The 18665-nt window shown below is 40.4% G+C and overlaps 1 protein-coding gene across 1 annotated transcript; it reads left to right on the top strand.

Annotated features, from left to right (window-relative positions):
* The first annotated feature begins 1576 nt into the window (after positions 1–1576).
* On the top strand, positions 1577–18347 carry Psc (Posterior sex combs). The gene is given in 6 exon segments (XM_068289085.1): positions 1577–2533; positions 4851–5677; positions 9291–9381; positions 13767–13970; positions 14086–16870; positions 16872–18347. Coding segments are annotated over 5 exon segments (4908 nt in total). The 5' UTR covers positions 1577–2533; positions 4851–4890; the 3' UTR covers positions 17913–18347.
* Positions 18348–18665: the final 318 nt, after the last annotated feature.

An 18665-nucleotide genomic window follows, 5' to 3' on the forward strand; every position in this document is an offset into this window, starting at 1 on the left:
TGGGCATTTTAGAAAAATGGTGAACAACTTTAGTTTAGTTTAGTTTGCAGAGTTAGTAAGAGTTGAAGAGTCTCACAAAGGATGTTTGTTTAAGCAGGCAACCCTAAAATATGCATCCTGACAGATTTTTTGTTTCATCAGTCAAGTTACAAATTTGTTAATGTAATAATTCCTGCCGATCCTTAGATGCATCTATTTTTGGAGAATTTCACTTAATAATTAGTTCATTGGTTTTCTTTATATATTTTCTGTTAACTTGATATGCCATTCTACACTTTCGCATAATCAGACGTAACTGTTCTTTGTTGTATTTGTGACATTCTTTCATTTGCTTCGTCCATAACCCAACTTTGAAAAACGAGACTGGCAAATAAACAAAGTTAGATCGACCGAGATCCCGGTCCTTACGTAATCAAGTGAATGTTTATATGGTTGTTCGTGTGTGTGTGTGTGTGTGTGTGTAATCGTCTCAAGAATAACGGCACAAGTCAAGCTGATTGGAGAGAGCTGTGTTGTGTGGAGCTCTGATGATAATGTTTATTTATGGAAGGAAAATAAACAATTGCTATTACTGATTACCGACTGTGCATGTGTGTGTGTGTGTGTGTGTTGGTATTTGTTTATAGCACGCCTACGTGCTTATATGCAATTTCTGTGTACGGAAACTGCGAATTTTACTTCTTTGAAGCGCAATGTAAGCGGTCATAGCCAATTGTGGTAGAATTATTCAGGTATGTAAAATAAGCTCAGTTTATATATGGGATTTTGTGTATATAGAGAACTCGCTAGTTATGGAACGAGTAAAGTAGCAAAGTACACAAAAGGCAAACACGCAGCGACGCAGCCAACTCAATTATGTAGAATAAATACATAAAACCAAGAGGAGTATATAATATGCTGTAGAAATATATAAAGAATACCATATCAGCCCTTTCTTCTTTCTATATATGAAAACGAACCCACACTCTAGCAACTCAAGCAACAACACAAAATAACGAGCAAAGAAACATCACGCAAAGCAAAAGACCCAAAAGGCAACGGCAAAACTCAAAAACAACAACCATGCTAACGACGACGACGCCAACGCCGAGACAGAGAGAGAGAAGAGAGAGAGAGAGATTCAAAAGTATATGTATCTTTTAGTATGAAATAAACATTGAACGGGAACGGTTGGTTTTGCGGACGTTTTGTTGTTGATAGGCAAAAGATACGACAAGTTTAACGAGAAACCGACAGAAGACACACACCAAAAACAGCAAAGAAAAAAAACGCCCCACGCGAACGAACGCGAGAGACCAACGCCAAGCGAAAGAGAGCGCACCAATTGTGTGCGTCCAGTGAGAGGCCAGAGCGAGCGAGATAGCACGTTGGCCGACGAGTGAAAAAGGAAAACGAAAAGTATCGGCAGGGGCAGGCAGTTGGTTGCCTGCGATAAAGTGTCGATGTGTGTGTGTGTGTGTTTGTGTTTGCTTTTGTATATAACATAAACGCGTTGGCAGCGACGCTTCGTTTCAGTTGTAGTTAACAGAGAGTCATTCTGTTACTTTCAAACGCTGGCAGCGCGTTAGCAGCAGCAGCAGTTCAAAACGAAACGTCGAATAGAGAGGTTGTGTGAGCGCACGTTACAACGGATTACGGTTAATTCACTCACTGAGTAAACACAACTAGCATACAATTACAAACAAAAGTTAATTAATAAATGAAACCATAAAAGTATAAATTTTTATAAAAATTACTTATTATTCACAAAATCTCATACAAATTAAACGGAGTGTTTTTTAAAAAAGCAAACTAGAAATTTCCTTTGTGTCTCGGTCTCGTGTGACAAATGCCGCAGCAACGAAACGTACATAAGCAGCGGCAGCAAGCAGAGGCATCAGCAGCAACAACAACAACAACAGCAGCAGTAACAGCAGCTTGCCTTATGTACAAGCGCAGCAGCAGCAGCAGAATATAAAGTGTAAAGCATAATACACAATAAAGGTTGAAGCAAAAGAAAATAACCAAAAAGTGCCAGCCGCAACGGGCGAGAGCGCAGCAGTTGAGTTTATGTGTGTGTGTGTGTGTCTGTATATAATACGTGTATATGTGCAAGAGAGTTGGGAAATAAAGTGGAGTGTGGTAACGTGAAGAAGAAGAAATGAAACGTAGAGCAAACAGCTGAAGAAAGCAAAAAAAAAAAATTAATCAAAGAGAAAAAGTAAAAGAAAGAAAAGAAGTAGAAAAAAAAAGAAGCTAGCTTGAAGAAAATTGTGTTGAAAATTGTATTTCTTTTCTTCATATTAAAGCTGCAAAAGAGAGTTGTTTGGAGAATTGTGAAAGTGTGTTGTAGTGCTCTCGAGATATATTATATGATAATGATCATTAAACTTGGATTACTTGTTGGCTGTTATTTGGCCAGCAATTTGGATTATCATCGTCACATAAGCAGCATAGCAAAGCCGAATAATTGGCTGGATTAGCATATAGAATACATTTCCAAAAACAAAAACAACAACAACAAAGACGAAGACTACAACTAAGACAACAAAAGGTAAGAAGGAACATACTTAATGCCGGCTCTGAGATGCTGTCATTCACAGCTGTTGCTCCAAAACTACCCACGAAGAAAAACAACAAAAAACTCACATAAACTCTCTCTCCCCCCTCTCCATGGCCCCCTCCTACACTCAGTTTTCCCTTACTTATTGTGCCTTTGCCACGCGCTTCAAATTTCGATTGGGCACAAAGCCCTCCCCAAGCCACAAAGATTTTTTTCTTTTTATTTTGTTGCCTGCTTCGCTCTGACACACACTCACACACACACACATCGGCTTTCATTCAGTAAAATCTATGTGTGTGTGCGTGTGTGTGTGAAACAGGAGATAAAACCGTTGCTGCTGGCTCAGCCTCGGGTCTCACAGTCTCTGCTTCGGTCTTCTGTGCATTCCCCGAATTTTGCTCTCTCCAACCTAACCGTACCTTTTTTTTTACCTTCTTCCCCATCCCCCCATGCACTTACACACTCTCACACACAAGAACCAAAAACAAAAAAAAAAGAGAGGGAGATCCAAATTCCGCTGCGTTTTTATTATCCTTTTCATGTTGGCACTCACACAGTATTTTTTTTTTTTTTTACTTTTTATTTTGCGCGCGCGAGGACTCATTCGTTTCTCTTCGCTGTCCTTGTTCCCCCTGCCCGCCACGACTCGACTCCGACTCACTGTGACTCTGTTTTTGATGGGAAAGGGTTGAGGGGAAACTTTGTTCGCTTTTTGCCAGCACTTAAATTTTATGTAAAATGAATTTAAAGACCAGGCAGGGAAGGTCCTTTATTCACGTTCTTTCTCTCTCTCGCACTCTGTCTCTCTTTCTCTCTCTCTTTATACTTGTCATATTCATTCATATTTCTCTAATGGAATTCTCGTTGTGTTTCTGTATGTTGGCTGAAAAGTTTTTGGGTGAAAACTTTTTTTCAACGCGTTGATGCAAAAACAACTTGAAATTGTTTGTAAAATATATATGTATATATATTCCATTTGTAATTTATCTAGCGTTCTTTTACCCCTATACACCATATACGTAACCCCTCACCCCCTCGCCACTTATTCAGGCGCAGGTATACCCCTTTTAAGCTTCGCTCAATGCTCCCCGGAGTGCTGTGTATTTCAATATTTGTAAGAGATAGACACAGGGAGAGGGAGAGAGAGAGAGAGAAAGCGCATTCCCTAGGCAACTATGCACTGCAAATATCCCATTATTGACACCAACCCCACTCCACTTCCCCCTCATCACATCAACCATCATGTGTTGTGTCCCGCATCTATCGACTGATTGTGCATATAATAGATTACAAAATATGTACAGACATAAATGCACATTGTTCTTCCAATGGAAACTCCTTTTTTTCGAATCAGGGTTGAGTATAGCTAACCATTGATAGTGTTAAAAGTTGACTCTTTGAAAATACCATTAGAGGCAATTGTCATAACTTCATTGAAGGACCAAAAAGATGTAAATTTGTTGATGTTTGTTGAAATTTCAATGATATTTATTAAGCCCTTGGGCAAGGAAGGAGAATGACTTCCTGAATAAGGATTCCGAGCACGTTTTTATCAGCATTCCTATTATGGAACCCCCCTTTACAATGGTTTTACCCAAACGTTTAGCATCTAAAACACATAAAGACATCCTTAAAGATGATTCCTAATGCTCTAGTCGTTGTTGTATGAAAATATGAATACTTTAAAGTTAGAATGGTTAAAAAGATAACAAGTTTACTTTGAAATGGTTTAAATTTTAAAAGAATGGCAAATACAAGTGGAAAAAGAACAGTTTTTAAGCCATTTGCTCAAGTAAAAGATGAAATTGCAAAGTTTTGGGTGTTTTGAGACAGTGACTTTAGGTCTTCACCCTTATATTTTACATTTTTAACAAATATTTGTCCACAAAAACTCAAAAATAGACAAAAAATTTGTAATTTTATTGCATTAGTCACAAAAGAAACGCTTAGGCTCCTTTTTTTCTCTATTTACATTAAAGTAACTTGATCTCAAACAGAACCCTTGAAAGTATGTTAAAGTAAACTTTAGTATTTGCTGTAATTTGAAGCATTAGTCAACACTGTGAATAGATTAGAGGCAATTAGAGAAGGTATTACAATGCCATCCAGTTGATGGAATGTTGTTTTTTCAGAACAATTTGTTTTTCCAGCTGTGAAAATATGTAGAGTTAACAACAACAAAAGGTTTTTCAACAGACGATTGCAAATTTTATGAAAAACTAAATTTTTATATACAATTTTCTCTCGTGAATTTAATTTTAAAATGTTTGTTCTGTTTTTCCATTTCATTTTTTTTTTTTTGATGCAGAAAACAAAGCCGAAGTTTTAGCAACGAGTATTATTTTATTATGATGACGCCAGACTCAAAAGCAGCAGCAGCAGCAACATCCACAGCAACAGCAACAACAACAGCAACAATGGCGCATACACAACAAAAGCCAGCAGTGACGCAGTTGTCAACGTTGGCGAAAGCAACGGCAACAGCAACAGCAGCAACAACAACAGCAACAGCAACTACAAATGCCAACTCAAAGGCGGCCAAAAGCATTGTCAGCAGCAATGCAAATAGTAATAGCAAAAAGCTCTCTTTGTCTCGCAAAGCAGATAAAATAACAACACAAACAACAACAACAGCCACGATGAAGACGCCAAGTGTTGATGAAATTGCAATAAAAAGTGAAAATACAACAACAACAACAACAACAGCAAAATCTGTTGTAAACGCCAGAGTGAATCTCATAAAAAAGGAATCAACACCTCCGGCAACACCATCAGCAACAACAATTGCTAATGCTAATGTTGCTGCTGATGAAACAACAACAACAACATCTTCCTCTTCATCATCATCATCATCCTCGTCTTCATCGTCATCATCATCATCAGCCATCTCTGATGGTGGCGCCTCAGCTGATGAGGAGGCATCTTCTGTCAATCATACAGAACCAGAGACAGAAGCAGAATCAGAAGAGACTTCCTCTACAGCAGCAGCAGCAACAACAACAACACCAGCAACAACAACAACCACAGGCACACCGCACCCTGTACTATTAACAGCGGTTAATCCTCACATAATCTGTCACTTGTGTCAGGGCTATCTGATCAATGCCACAACAATTGTGGAATGCCTCCACTCATGTAAGTATATTTTGTTTTTATCTTTTTGTAGGCATTAAAAACACATTTGACATATCGAAAAGATTGCAATAGCTATATAAAATATTCCAAAGAAATGATTTTCAGTCTCCTTATTGAACGAAACTTTCATCAAAACTGAATAAAAGTACATATATGTATTAACATGAACAATTCGAAAAACAACTGCTTGGAATGCAGATATTTAGGAATAAGTGAGAAAACTCTTACAAACAGTTATTGAGGATACTAAAGAAAGGTTTTTTAGGTAAATTTCGACTTTAGATAGACGGCAATTCGAACAATTTCAATTTCGAATTGAAATGAAAAGCCCAAAAAGGTCTCTTCTGTCTCTTCTGCAGAAAACATAATTGGCTTCTTTTCGGGAAAATTTGGTTGCTAAGCATCTAAATCAGATCATAGTTACAGTTGATACACTATTTCATTTGATGCCATCGCTTCTTTTTGAAAAATCGTGAGGATAAGGAGTCCATACCGATAACATCAAGACTCTTTGCACTAGATCAGTTGTAATTTGTTGGTGGCTGAATGGCTAGTTGGTTGCCATATCTTGCTCGCTCTCTTTGCAGTAGATGTATTTAGTTCCCATCTATTACTGCTGCTTGCCCTAATTAGAATGCCAACTTGGCAACTTTCTGGTATTGCTTCTTGCCACAACACACTCTCTACTGCCACTCTGCCACTGCCACGGCCTGTTATGTTTATCTCTCGCCGCCACCGCCGCTGCCGTTGCCGCCTGTTGTCTATCCAGCTAGGCCTGTCTAGCCTGCTTTTGCTCTCTGCGAAAATTGCGTCGGGTCGATGAGTTATGTGCACTGCGCCTTTGGCTGAATCAGGGCGACGACGAAAAGAGAGAGAGATGGAGAGAGAGAGGGAGAGAACTCTAGCAAGGCGGCGGGCAGGGTGAGTCAGATTCACAGACGACACGCAGATGTTGCCTGACGATAAGTTTGTGGGCACATTAATGTGCATTTTCTTTCTTAATATGTGAGAAAGCCAGCCAGCCACCGAGATGGAAAAGGGTGGCCAAGGGTGCAAGTACTTAGCCTCCAATGATGATCTCATAATGATCTTTTCAGTCATTCTAGTTTTTCGTTAAATCACATAGCATACTTTTGGGGTCTAATAAGACGAGTTTTCAAACATTACAATATTTTCAATCATCTATATACAATTTCCTGTGAAAGTCAATCAAAATTACAGACTGTCCAACCTTTATCACAGAGTATTGAGGGCAAAGAGGGTGGTCTTTTTGGTGGTAGCCATCAAAAGTCATTGCAATTTGTCCATTAATAATGTACGCGACGCCCATTTGTGCTGCTCCCTTCGAATTTGAAATGAAAATGGAATTGGCCAAAATGGGAAACCAACGTGTTGATAATGGGCAATAGATATACTTTTGGATTTGGTTAATTTAAATCTGTTGGTCCAGACATCAGAGAAAAGAGCACCCGGGAGTGCCATCTAACTGTCAAACTGAACCTGAAACCGAAATGTACATACATACATTCCGCACGGACTGTACGGGGCTCTAGGTTGCTGTCGTTGCTGTCATTTAGTAGTTGGCAGCAACAGCTGCCCGTTGTCCATTGCCCTCTGCTTCCAAGCTTCAAGCTCAGTGTGCTGCTGCTGATGCTGCTCTATAACCCAGAGTTTCGGACACAGTGTGCTGTAATTTTGTAGCTGCTGAGCGCACTCGAGGCCATTTGGCGGCGGACAACAAATTTGCTGCTGCTTTTATTTTTTTTTTTTTTTTTTATTTCGCCTTTGCACCCCAAACAACATATACTACTATAGCCACTCGGCTTTGGTTTTATACACTTCTTAAAGGGGTTTTGATGACTAAGCCAGAGGCTGAAAAACATTGTAGGGATGTGAAAAGTAACTAACATTGAATATAAGTCTTAAGAAGTAATATTTTGCCAAGGGAAGAGTTATAAGACAATGTCTCAAAAAATTTGGGAGTTGTGAGACAGCCAAATTGCTTCATTTTCTGGATGCTCTTTGTTAAAGATGTACAATTGGACTTATTACAAAATTTTTCTTTATGTTTTACACTTATGATGTATGCACTATTTTATAACATTGACTTTCTATATCAAATTGCTTAAAAAGTCTCTAATAAGTTTAACAAAATCATTTGAGGCCACAAAAATTAAATAAATCCCAATGTTGTTTCTTTTTTTCTATGGTTTACATTATCAACAATATCTTTATGATTTCCAAATTAGACTTTTTAGAGTCAGTACAATAAAGGCGATATAGATCTACTTTTCGATAACAGTTTTTCAAGTTCTCATTGACCGAATAAGTTGATATGTGGTATTCTTTAATATCATATTTATAGAAAATACTATAAGAAAGGTTTCAAGAAGTTTTGAGAAAGGTTTTAAGAAGTTTATAAAAGTTTTAAGAAAGGCTTTAAGATGTTTTGGAAAAGTTTAAAAACTTAACTTTTCACTAATCAAAGCCAACACTTCTAAGTAAATTCCTCACTATAACACACAATAATTTAATAGAGTTGCTAAAGTAATGCATTACCAGAGTTGACATTGGGCCTGTTTTTTTTATAAAAAAGTAATTGTCTACTTAAAAATATTATTTTTATAGTTAAAGATCTAATAATAAAGACAAACTTTTAAGTTTTCAATGGTTGTAGTTCTTTTAAAGTGAGAATTGCGAGTTTTCAGTAACTTGCAATAGCATTTTCAATTGATTATCAGAGAGACAATTTGAATTGCGTAGTTAATTAACACTTGGCCAGATAACAAAGGCACTTTTTATTTCTCTTTATAATTGTAATCTAACTTTTAGTTAATTAGTTTCGATCGATAAGTTTTTCAAGCACTTTCAAAAGAAATTCAAACTCAAAAGATTATATATTGTCATATCTGTTCCAAATGATTTAAAAAGAGTATTTGAACTGCGTCATAGTTAAACGAAGCTTTCGTTTGGCCTTTCTTCCTTTTCCACCCAAAAAAATAAAATACAGAAAGAAACCAAACTGACGGACAAGCGTAACAGGCTCTGAAAGTCTGTGCTCTGGTTCGTTGCCACCTTTTCTCCCCCCGCCTCCCCCAGCAGCTTCAGCTGTGCTGCGTCACTTGGTTGCTGTTGCTTCTCCTGCTGCTGGATGGGTGACAGTTGTAGCGTGCAGGACACAGACAGATACTGGCATTGACATTAAAGTCAAAACAATTTTTTTTTTATGGGGCTGCTGGATTTTTTCTTTTTTCCTTTTTTGACTTCGATGAAGGTTTTCCACCTCCTTTTTTTTTTTTTTTTTTTTGTTCTGTGGGTGTATTACGTGAGTGGGTGGGTTGGGTCGAGGGTTGACTGGCTGGCTGGCTGTATGTCTGTGTGCTCTTGGGAATGCCCGTTGGAGTGGCAGGTTTTACATAAATTTGAATCATTTCAATTGGAGTAAAAAAAAAAGAGAAAAAATCAGTGTGCAATTTATTTTGTTATAATTCGCCTATCAATTCCATATATACCCATGCACATATATGTATATGGCAGACGAACTTTTAAAGTACTCTACTCTTATATACAACGAAATTTACCTCTGTTTTTTTTTTTCTCTTTTACCTTTCAGTCTGTCACAGTTGCCTCATTAATCACCTGCGTAAGGAACGCTATTGTCCACGCTGTGAGATGGTTATCAACAATGCCAAACCGAATATCAAGTAAGTACACCATTACCAAGTCGAATCAGAAGTGTATGTCCTTCAGATGGCAGATATGAATGGAGATATTCTGATGATAAAGACAAACAGTTGGAAAGAAGATAGAAAACAGAAGCAATAGAGGGACATACACACACACACACAAACAATTTTCTTGCCTGCCATTGACATGTGCGATTAGGAGTTTGCCTTTCCAAGGATATATTCAGATATTTGTCTTGTGGCCCTTTATTGGGGGGAGCCCAAAGATAAAGATTTTATGCAAATAATTTATTTTTCTGCAGGACATTGGTCTCTTATGCAAAATCCTTAAAAGATAAGGGTTCAAAAAGGTTTAATAACATTTTTATTCTTACCCTATAAATGTTCTTAAAGGCAGCAAATTTTTGATGTCCGTCTTAAGCGAAAACGTTTATACTTAATCGGATTCTAGGCAATAATTTTGAAGGACTATTTACATTTTCTTTTGGTGGGTAATATTTTTAAAGCTTCTCTAGACAAGAATGGAAGGGAAAGGAATCTCATATCGTCAAGAAAGACCTCATTTAGCATTTCTGATTAGCCCATTTTTGACTTTTGACTTTTCATTAGAGTTTAATGTGGGTACATAGGAAATCAAGTGATTCTTGATGTCAAACTTTAGCCAATATATGTATGTAGTAAAATCTTTGATAAATTGGTTATTGTTTGATTCTCAAGAGAATCAACTTTTGCAGTTGCAAAGAACCGCAAAAGAACTTTTCCATGAGAGAGTGTCTGTCTGTCTGTGTGTGCTTGGATTGTGGTCAAAAGGGAAAACTTTTGCACGCCTCCAAAAAAGAAGATGGTTCAAATCTATATACCGTTTTACACACCTTTACCTAGACCTTGGTTAGAGCTTGGGAACTTTCTGCTATCACCGAAACAAAACTTCGTCTTGGTGTGTGGTTAACTTTATTTTTGGAGAATTTCTGCTAGATGTATGTGTGTGTGTGTGAGTGTGCTTCTCTGTCTCACTGTCACGTTTTCAGGGTGCTGCGTAATGAAAAACACGTTTCCATTTAAGCTATACAACTTTAATAGGAATTCTGTATAGAAAAGCAACTGGCAACGGTTCCCCCGCATAACACCCACACCCATAGTCCGCCCCATTCCACTTTTGTTGCTTCGATAGACAAATCGGATGGAAATGCCGTTGATGATGCTCTGTTCTAGTCATCGTCATCGTCGTCGTTGTAGGTTGTAATCTTGAACACACACAGAGAGAGAGAGAAACTCATACAATCAAAAAGATAATGAATACAAATTCTAAGGGATGAGAGGGAGGGACGTCGGGGTGGCATGAGAACTAACTGAGGTCGCGAGAGTGTTTGAGGAGGGGGGCAGAAGATAGGGTAGTGTAGTCAGGTGTATGGTGTATATAAATGAATGGATGAACCTTTTGCTCTGGCCAAATGGTGTGAAGTGGTTTTTTGGCTCTAGGTCTGGGTCTGAATCTGAGTCTGAATCCGGCTTTGATGGCAGTAAACTACAAACAAGTGTCTTTTGTACGTGGTAGAGCCGCTGGCAGAGCTGGCTACAAACTGAACTGAACTGAAGTTTTTGCCTTTGCCATGAATTTTTAGTAGCTCGCTCATCCGCCCCCCCAGCCCCAAAAAAGAAAACCAGTCTCAAGTCTCCAATTAAATTTATTGCAAAAGTTTATTGTTTAACCCACAAAAACAACAACAACAAAAAAAGAAGAAAAATGAAACGGGACGGAAGGAAAACAAAAGAAAAGCCTTTTTTTTTTTTCTGTTTTATTTTGTTTTGCCAAAAAAGGTAAATATAAGGTAGAAAAAAAAAACTTGAAATAAAACAGAAATTATACAAACATATATACTTACATTTATTTCGGCCATGTTTTTATGGCCCAACCCAAGTGGTGCTGGGCTTTGGCCCTCCAAGAAGAACACAAAAGACACCAAATCAACTGATAAACTGCAGGAAACAAAGACAGCAAAACAGAAGACACAGGGAATGGAGGCAGGCAAAAACGAAGTTGCACGCATTTCCAAGAAAACAAATCGAAAAACGGCAAGATAATTAACGGGCGGGTCTTCCAGCAGAGCAGTAGCTGAGGCTCTCATTCTTGCCGACGGCAAATGACAACGAAGACGACGATGACTACGACAACGACGACGATGATGAGGACGAAGTCCAATGGACAGCTGAAAAGTGCTACGACCAAGGATAGGATAGAATAGGGACCAGAAACAAGAAGGAACACTAGGCACGCGGGTGGTTGAGCGCGAGAGAGAGAGAGATAGACACATGCTTGTGCCTTTTGGTACGTGCTACGGTCGTCGATTTCCGCAGATGAAACAAACTTGACAACAACAACAACGTCCTAAGAAGAACGATAAAAACGATGAGACAAAGAGAAGCAAAAGTTCTCTAAAGAAATAGCAACCAAAGAATTGTAGGAAAAAGCTAAACCATGTTACAAGTTGGTAAAGTGTCTTTGCAAACGAACTTCTGCTCGCGGTAGTTGAAGTCATTTGTTTGAAGTTTGGCAACTTACTTACCGTGTGAGAGACCATAAAAGTCGGACGAAATTTTGAAAATTATTTTTAAATTATGATCTGACGAGAGTTATGTTGGGTTGAGATATGAGAAAATCCTCTAATCATGTTTTAATTTGCAGAAAGTTGGGTTAGGTTGAAATGTAATCATTGGGTAATCTCAGAAATGATATGTTAATTTAAAACAGCGAAAAGAACTTTCAATCAAAGTTCAATAAAAAGGTTAAAACTCCCGAAAATGCTCTTGAAGTTAAAGAAAGTTGGGCTAGGTTGAGAAACCAGACTATCCCGTAATCACAGGTAACTCTGAACAAAGTTAGTTTCAATTTAAACAAAATGAAGAATGCCTAGTTAATTGTTTAATGTCATCACACCAAAAATATCCTCTAGTTAACGCTAATATTTTAAAGAAAACTAGGTTAGGTTGCACTCCCGAAAGATCTTCTCAAGAAAATTAAGTTAGGTTAGGTCTAGTTTAAGGCAAATCTAGGTTAAGTTGCGACAAAGTTGGGTTAGGTTGAGACATCAAACATATCTTCTAATCTTTCTTTTATATTAAGAAAGTTTTGTTTAATGAAGTTTCGTAGATTGAGACTCTAGAAAGTTCTTTTAAAGAAATCAACAGAAAGATCTTCTGAAGAAAGTAAAGTTGGGTTACGTTGGAGCTGCAGAAAGATATTCTAATCTAATTAGTGTGGATTAGACAGCAGAAAGATCCTGTAAAATCTTTTGTGCTGTTTCATGCTAAGATAATATATCAAGAATGTCATAACAACATTCTCTTAACCCCAACATGATAAGTATATTCTACGGTGTTAACCATGTTAACCGATTGATTGGAATTTCACGATAAACTTTTCCTTTTTTCCCCCTTTATATGTATACCATAAACTTTCCCTTTTTTCTCCCCTATATTATTTATACGCAATTTAATCATTAACACAGATCAGGATTATTTTTAGTATTTGTGCGCGGCTTATCACAGAATCAACTGTGCGTGCGTGTGTATATGTGTGTGTGATAACCCTGAACCCCCCACCCCGTCACACATATGTATGCATGAAATTGGGTAGACAAAACAAAAGACATAAAGGTATTCTACCTAGGTCGAGTTTTTTGTTTTTCTATAAATTCCTATGCCTTGCGCCAATGTAAATGATATAGTCCTCTCTCCCTTCACGACTCGCACGACGACTCTCCTCTCTATTGCACTCCTCTATTCAATGGTTTTTGTTCTCTCTTTTTACAACCTTGACGGTCTTTGGGTCTTTCTTTGGGTATGATTTTAGTGAGCGCCGACTTAATGCCGAGTTCCTTCTGTGCGCCACCACCACCACTATAGGCGGAGTGGCACTGGCATAAGCAGCCGACCACATCACCCAACACCATCCATCGTCGTCGTCGTCGTCATACCCAGTAGCGCATGCCACGCAATAGTTTCCTTGGACGACGCCTGTTGAAGCGTTATATGCCCTTCCTTTTTGCTTATTCTTGTACTTTTTCTCTCCCTCTCCCCTCCTTTTTTGTGTTGCGTGCCATTGAAGCAATAGAAAAATTGCATCTGCCGTCTAATTTGTACACACTCTGCTTGCTTCGTCCCTTAATTTTTCGTGTGTATCCGTTTGTTGTGAAAGACTTCTTTGTACATAGGACAAGAAGGATGATGATGATGATGAAGATGATGATTGCCCTGCGTTCATTTCCGCGCCAAGTAAAAGTCTGCTGTCTCTGTGACTTTTCCCGCTTCTCAGTTTTCTCTCTGTGTCTACGCTTTTGTGTTTATTTTGTTGTTTTTTCCATTTCACTGATTATGTCCTTTCTTTTAATCCTACCTACTTGCAGATCGGACACCACGCTTCAGGCAATTGTATATAAACTAGTGCCGGGTCTTTATGAACGCGAACTGATGCGCAAAAGAGCCTTCTACAAAGATCGTCCTGAGGAGGCAGCCTTAGCCACGCCCGAACAGCGGGGCGATGATACTGAGCATTTGATATTCAGTCCCTCGGATGATATGTCACTATCCTTGGAATACGCGGAATTAGGGTAAGTTGAAAACGGATGACTGATTATATCTTCTTGAAAGAGAGAGAGACAAAGACTATGAGTTGTCCGTAACTAATCCGACTATTCCCTTTGTTTTCCCTCTTTTTCTTTATAGCGAATTGAATGCTGAATCTGAATTGGAATTCGGTGATACATTACGTCCTAGATATTTGCAATGTCCGGCCATGTGCCGTGTAAGTCATATGAAGAAATTTGTGTACGATAAATTTGAAATTGATGCACAACGCTTCAGTATAGACATTATGTATAAGGTGAAGACCATTGTGCTATTGGATTACTATACCCTTATGGATATTGCCTATATCTATACATGGAAAAGGGATGCACCCATGCGTTTCTATTTCCGGGTATATGAGACGCAACAACAACCCGCTTTGCCAGCTCCGCTGCCACAACCACCAACATCAACAACTTCAGCGCCGGGAGCAGCGACGCCACGTCGCATATTGCCATTAAAGCTGGAAAAACGAGAGATTTCGCCACCAGCCGTAGTAATTAAAGCGCCGTCGGTTTCTCCTCCTCATCCTCCTTCATCACAAACACCACCCACACAGAAAGAGCTTGTGCCTAGTGCCGCTGTGGTAACCACCCCAACTGTCAGTCCATCACACGCCCCACGTATTAAGCAAGAGAAACAGGAAGAATTTCGCATTGCCACCAAACAATTGGCCTCGCCCACCGAACCGCTTAAGCTGGTCATCAATCGTACACACTACTCACCCCTATCCATTGCCTCATCCGCCTCAAAGACGTCTTCAAAGAGCAGTCATCATCATCAACCACCACCAGCTCCAACAGCAGCAGCGTCCGCCGCATCATCACCACCAGCTGCACCACAACCACCCAGTTCGCCCAAAGATGAGCCGAATATTAAATTGAAAATTGATTTGTCTAAACAGAACAGTGTGACTATTATAAATATGTCCGATCCTGAACGCAAGGAAATAGTTAAGCCTCTCAAACCGGAAAAGGAATCACGTTCCAAGAGCAAGAAGGACAAGGATGGCAGTCCCAAGACTTCGCCAAGTTCCAGCAGTTCTTCGAATGGTGAGCGTAAGCGTAAGAGTCCCAGTCCATTGACTGTGCCCCCACTGACCATAAGAACTGAGAGAATTTTAAGTCCCAATGGTGTAAGCACTTTGAGTCCACGCATAACCAGCGGAGGATTAACATCATCATCGCCTACTGCCATGTCAGAGGATCCCAAATCAGCATTCCTGAAATCATTTGCTCTAACACCAATCAAAGTGAAGGTGGAATCACCCGAAAAGATGTTAGCAGCAACGCCAACTAAACTCTCGAAGACCAATGTAGATGATAGTTTGCTAATGAAGCCACCAAGTTCAATGCCACCCAAATCGATTGCCTCCTCCAAACGTAAGAGCAAAGAGCCGGTGAAAGCTATAACCAAAAAACCAAAGTTATCACCACCATTGCCACGTGAAGATTTCAAGATACGTTTGCCGGGAAGTCCGGCTGCCGGTGGGCCTGCAAAGAGTGAAGATAAGCCACTGATGCCGCCTCCAATGAAACCTCCAATGATTGCACCACGCAAGCAACAACACCAGCAGCAGCAGCAGCAACAACAACAGCAGCTACAACAGTCATCCGGACCATTTCCGGTGCCACCTTCACCCCTGTTTCAGGGCATGCAAATGGCTGCCCCTGGCAATCGTACTCCGATAGCCAAACGTTATCAGCCCATATTGCCCAAGGCAGCGCGACCCAATCCTTTTGCCAATATACCCAACGATGTCAATCGTTTGCTTAAAGATGCTGGCACCGAAATCAAATCCATTAACAACTCTCATGCCAATAATAAGCCACATGTGTATGGACCTAAAACGGATGCCAAAATGGGTCCACCCCCAGCCCCAGGACGTCATGTGACCAATGGTGGACTTGCTAAGCCAACTAATAATCATAACAATAATCAAGGCTCAACTTCATCCAACTCCACCGCCTCCGCGGCTGCTACTGCTGCTGCGGGATTGAATTCCAAGTCGAACAACTATTTGAATTTGGCTTTGTTCAATGCCAGCAAATCCAAAGGAAAAGAGGCACCACCCGGCTGTCGGACACCCATGTATACACCAAATTCCCCGATTTACTCACCAAGTTCACCACAATATGTGCCCAATTATAATATACCCACCATGCCCACGTATAAGTACACACCGAAACCTTCGACTCAGGCTAGCAATTATTTGCAAAATATTTTGGGCAGCGGCTCCGGAGCAGCAGGCAATGGTGGCGGCTTATCAGCAGGACTTTTCCCCTCACCACCAACCAAAGCGGATCAGAATACAAATCCGGCCAAGAGTAATACGCCACCAGCGGCGGCTCCCTTTAATCAGCGCAGTGCCAGCCCAAGTGAAGATGCACCCGAGAAGCAACAGGTCAAGGTCAAATCTTTGCTCAACTCGTGCAACATTAATATACCCTCATCGCTTTCGATAACCATATCGCGGGATAATGGAGATTCATCGTCGGCCAGCAATGGTGCCCATCCCAAGCACAAGAGTCCGGTAAATAATTACATAGAGATTGTCAAATTGCCCGATCAAACGCCCAATACAACGACCACAGAGACACAGAAGCGTCTCTCGCCACCGGCTCCGCCAATTTCCACGGCATCAGCTGGAGTGACTTCGTCGGCCCCGGCTCCATCGGTCATGAAATTGCCGCCAGCTCCGCCATCCAAGACTATACCATCGCCGCAGCATTTAATGTCACGCTTGACACCGCCACAACTTCCACCTGTCGCCGCCGCAGCCAATCCACCAAGAGTGATAACGCCACCAAAAACCTCACCCACCAACAATTCCAGTTCCAATGTGAAGGCTACTCCCATGAAGCCAGTGCTTACGCCCACTCAAGGGGGGGGATAAGAAGACTCCGAGTCCAGAGAAACGTAGTGCCAATCATTCGCCTACAGCCAGTGAGAATAAATCACCAAAGTCGGCAGGCGGTTCATCCTCCTCTTCCTCCTCCACATCCAATGGTGATCCGGCAGCCAAAAAGTTTCGTCCCATTTTACCACGTCAGAATGCTTTGCCCGAACTGGCACCCAAATATTCACCCCAAGCCAATCAACAGCAGCAGCAACAGGCACACAATGTCTCCGCCGCTGTCAATAACAATAATAGCAGCAACAACAACAACAACAACAATGTGAATAAAAGCAAAGTCCAACCTAGCAAAAAGTCACCCAACACAACAATTGGTGCTGCCTCTGGCCAAAAGATGAGTCCACCAGGTCAGAAAGCATCGCCTACGCTAAAAAAGTCGGCAAAGAATTCCACAACGACGCCGCCGAGTCAGAACAAACTGATGCCACATCCTGGTCTAGCACCCTTGAGCATTGCCTCGAGTGCTGCAGCTGCTGGCCAACTGGATCTGAGTAACTTCCTCAAAGAGAATCTAATACGTGCCCAAGCCGCACAAGTGGCAGCAGCCAATCAATCGAATCTCTTGTTCAACTTTGCTCAAATTGGACAACTGCCTGCCATGTACAACTATCAGCAGGCCTGTTTCATGGAACATCTCTCCCGGATGCAACGTGCCGGCAATGAGGTGTTCAATGACTATCTTCAGAAGCTGAAGACAGCCGCCGGGGCGAACGGTAATGGTGGCAATGTTGATGACTACAAACCGCCAGTGATGCCCATGCTGCCGACCGTCACCCTGCCCAGTTTGAGCAATCCGGGAACGGCTGCAGCTAGTCCCAAGACTTCACCGTTGCCCACCGGAAAGCTAACGGCAGCAGCCACTCCTGCCTTGGCCCTGGGCGCCAAGGGGGGCAATGCGGCCAGTCCGAGACAACAGACGGCGGCCACCACTAATGGCAATCGTCCACCTACTCCTCATTCCACCACTTCCTCCACACCCCCGGCTGCCGCTGCCGCCAAAAGCAAGTGAGCAACCAACGAAGTTCAACCCTTGTATTTGTTGGTCCCCAGTCAAGCGGAAGTTAAGTCCGTATCCGGGCAAAGGTGTGAGCAGGCCGTTAATAACGCCGTCGAGCACAAGGAAGGGGCCGAGTCCTGCGGAAAGACAAACGGACAGGTCTAATTAATATTTAAAGACTTTTTTTTTTTTTTTCGTTCTACTTTGATTTTTTGTTGCTTCTTCTCCTTGGTTTTGGATGGGCTTCAACCCAATCCTTCTCCTAATTACTGTTGAGAGTTTTTTGTATTTGAAAAAAGAAAGAATGAAAAAAATTTAAAGAAAAGTTCAATTTAAGTTTTTTTTAGTTGTACATAAAAGTAAGACATATTATCTATATATATATATCTAGATCTATATACCATGTATATATAAAATAAACAAAAACAAAAAAAAACAAAGTAAATGTATACAAAAAAATCACAAGAAGAAAAGACAGCGATTCAGAATCGATAATAAAATATAATTTATTGATATTTAAATTTAAGTGTATATAAAAATATAAAATATAGATTTATATATATAATCTTTTCTACGCAAGAAACAAATAAAACTAATTTTAAAAGAAAAATTGCAATTCTTTGTTATCTTTCAAACATTTTGGTCAAGGTCAAAGGTCGTCGTTGGTTGGGTCTGCAATCTGGCTACTAATCTGCCAATTTTCCTTCTCTTGCCGCAAAAAAATGTCAAATGTCTTTGAAAAATGCCCGAAAAACGAAGAAGATG

This window comes from Drosophila tropicalis, unplaced genomic scaffold (genome assembly GCF_018151085.1).
Source record: "Drosophila tropicalis isolate 14030-0801.00 unplaced genomic scaffold, ASM1815108v1 contig_593, whole genome shotgun sequence".
In the NCBI taxonomy this organism is placed as follows: Eukaryota; Metazoa; Arthropoda; class Insecta; order Diptera; family Drosophilidae; genus Drosophila; species Drosophila tropicalis.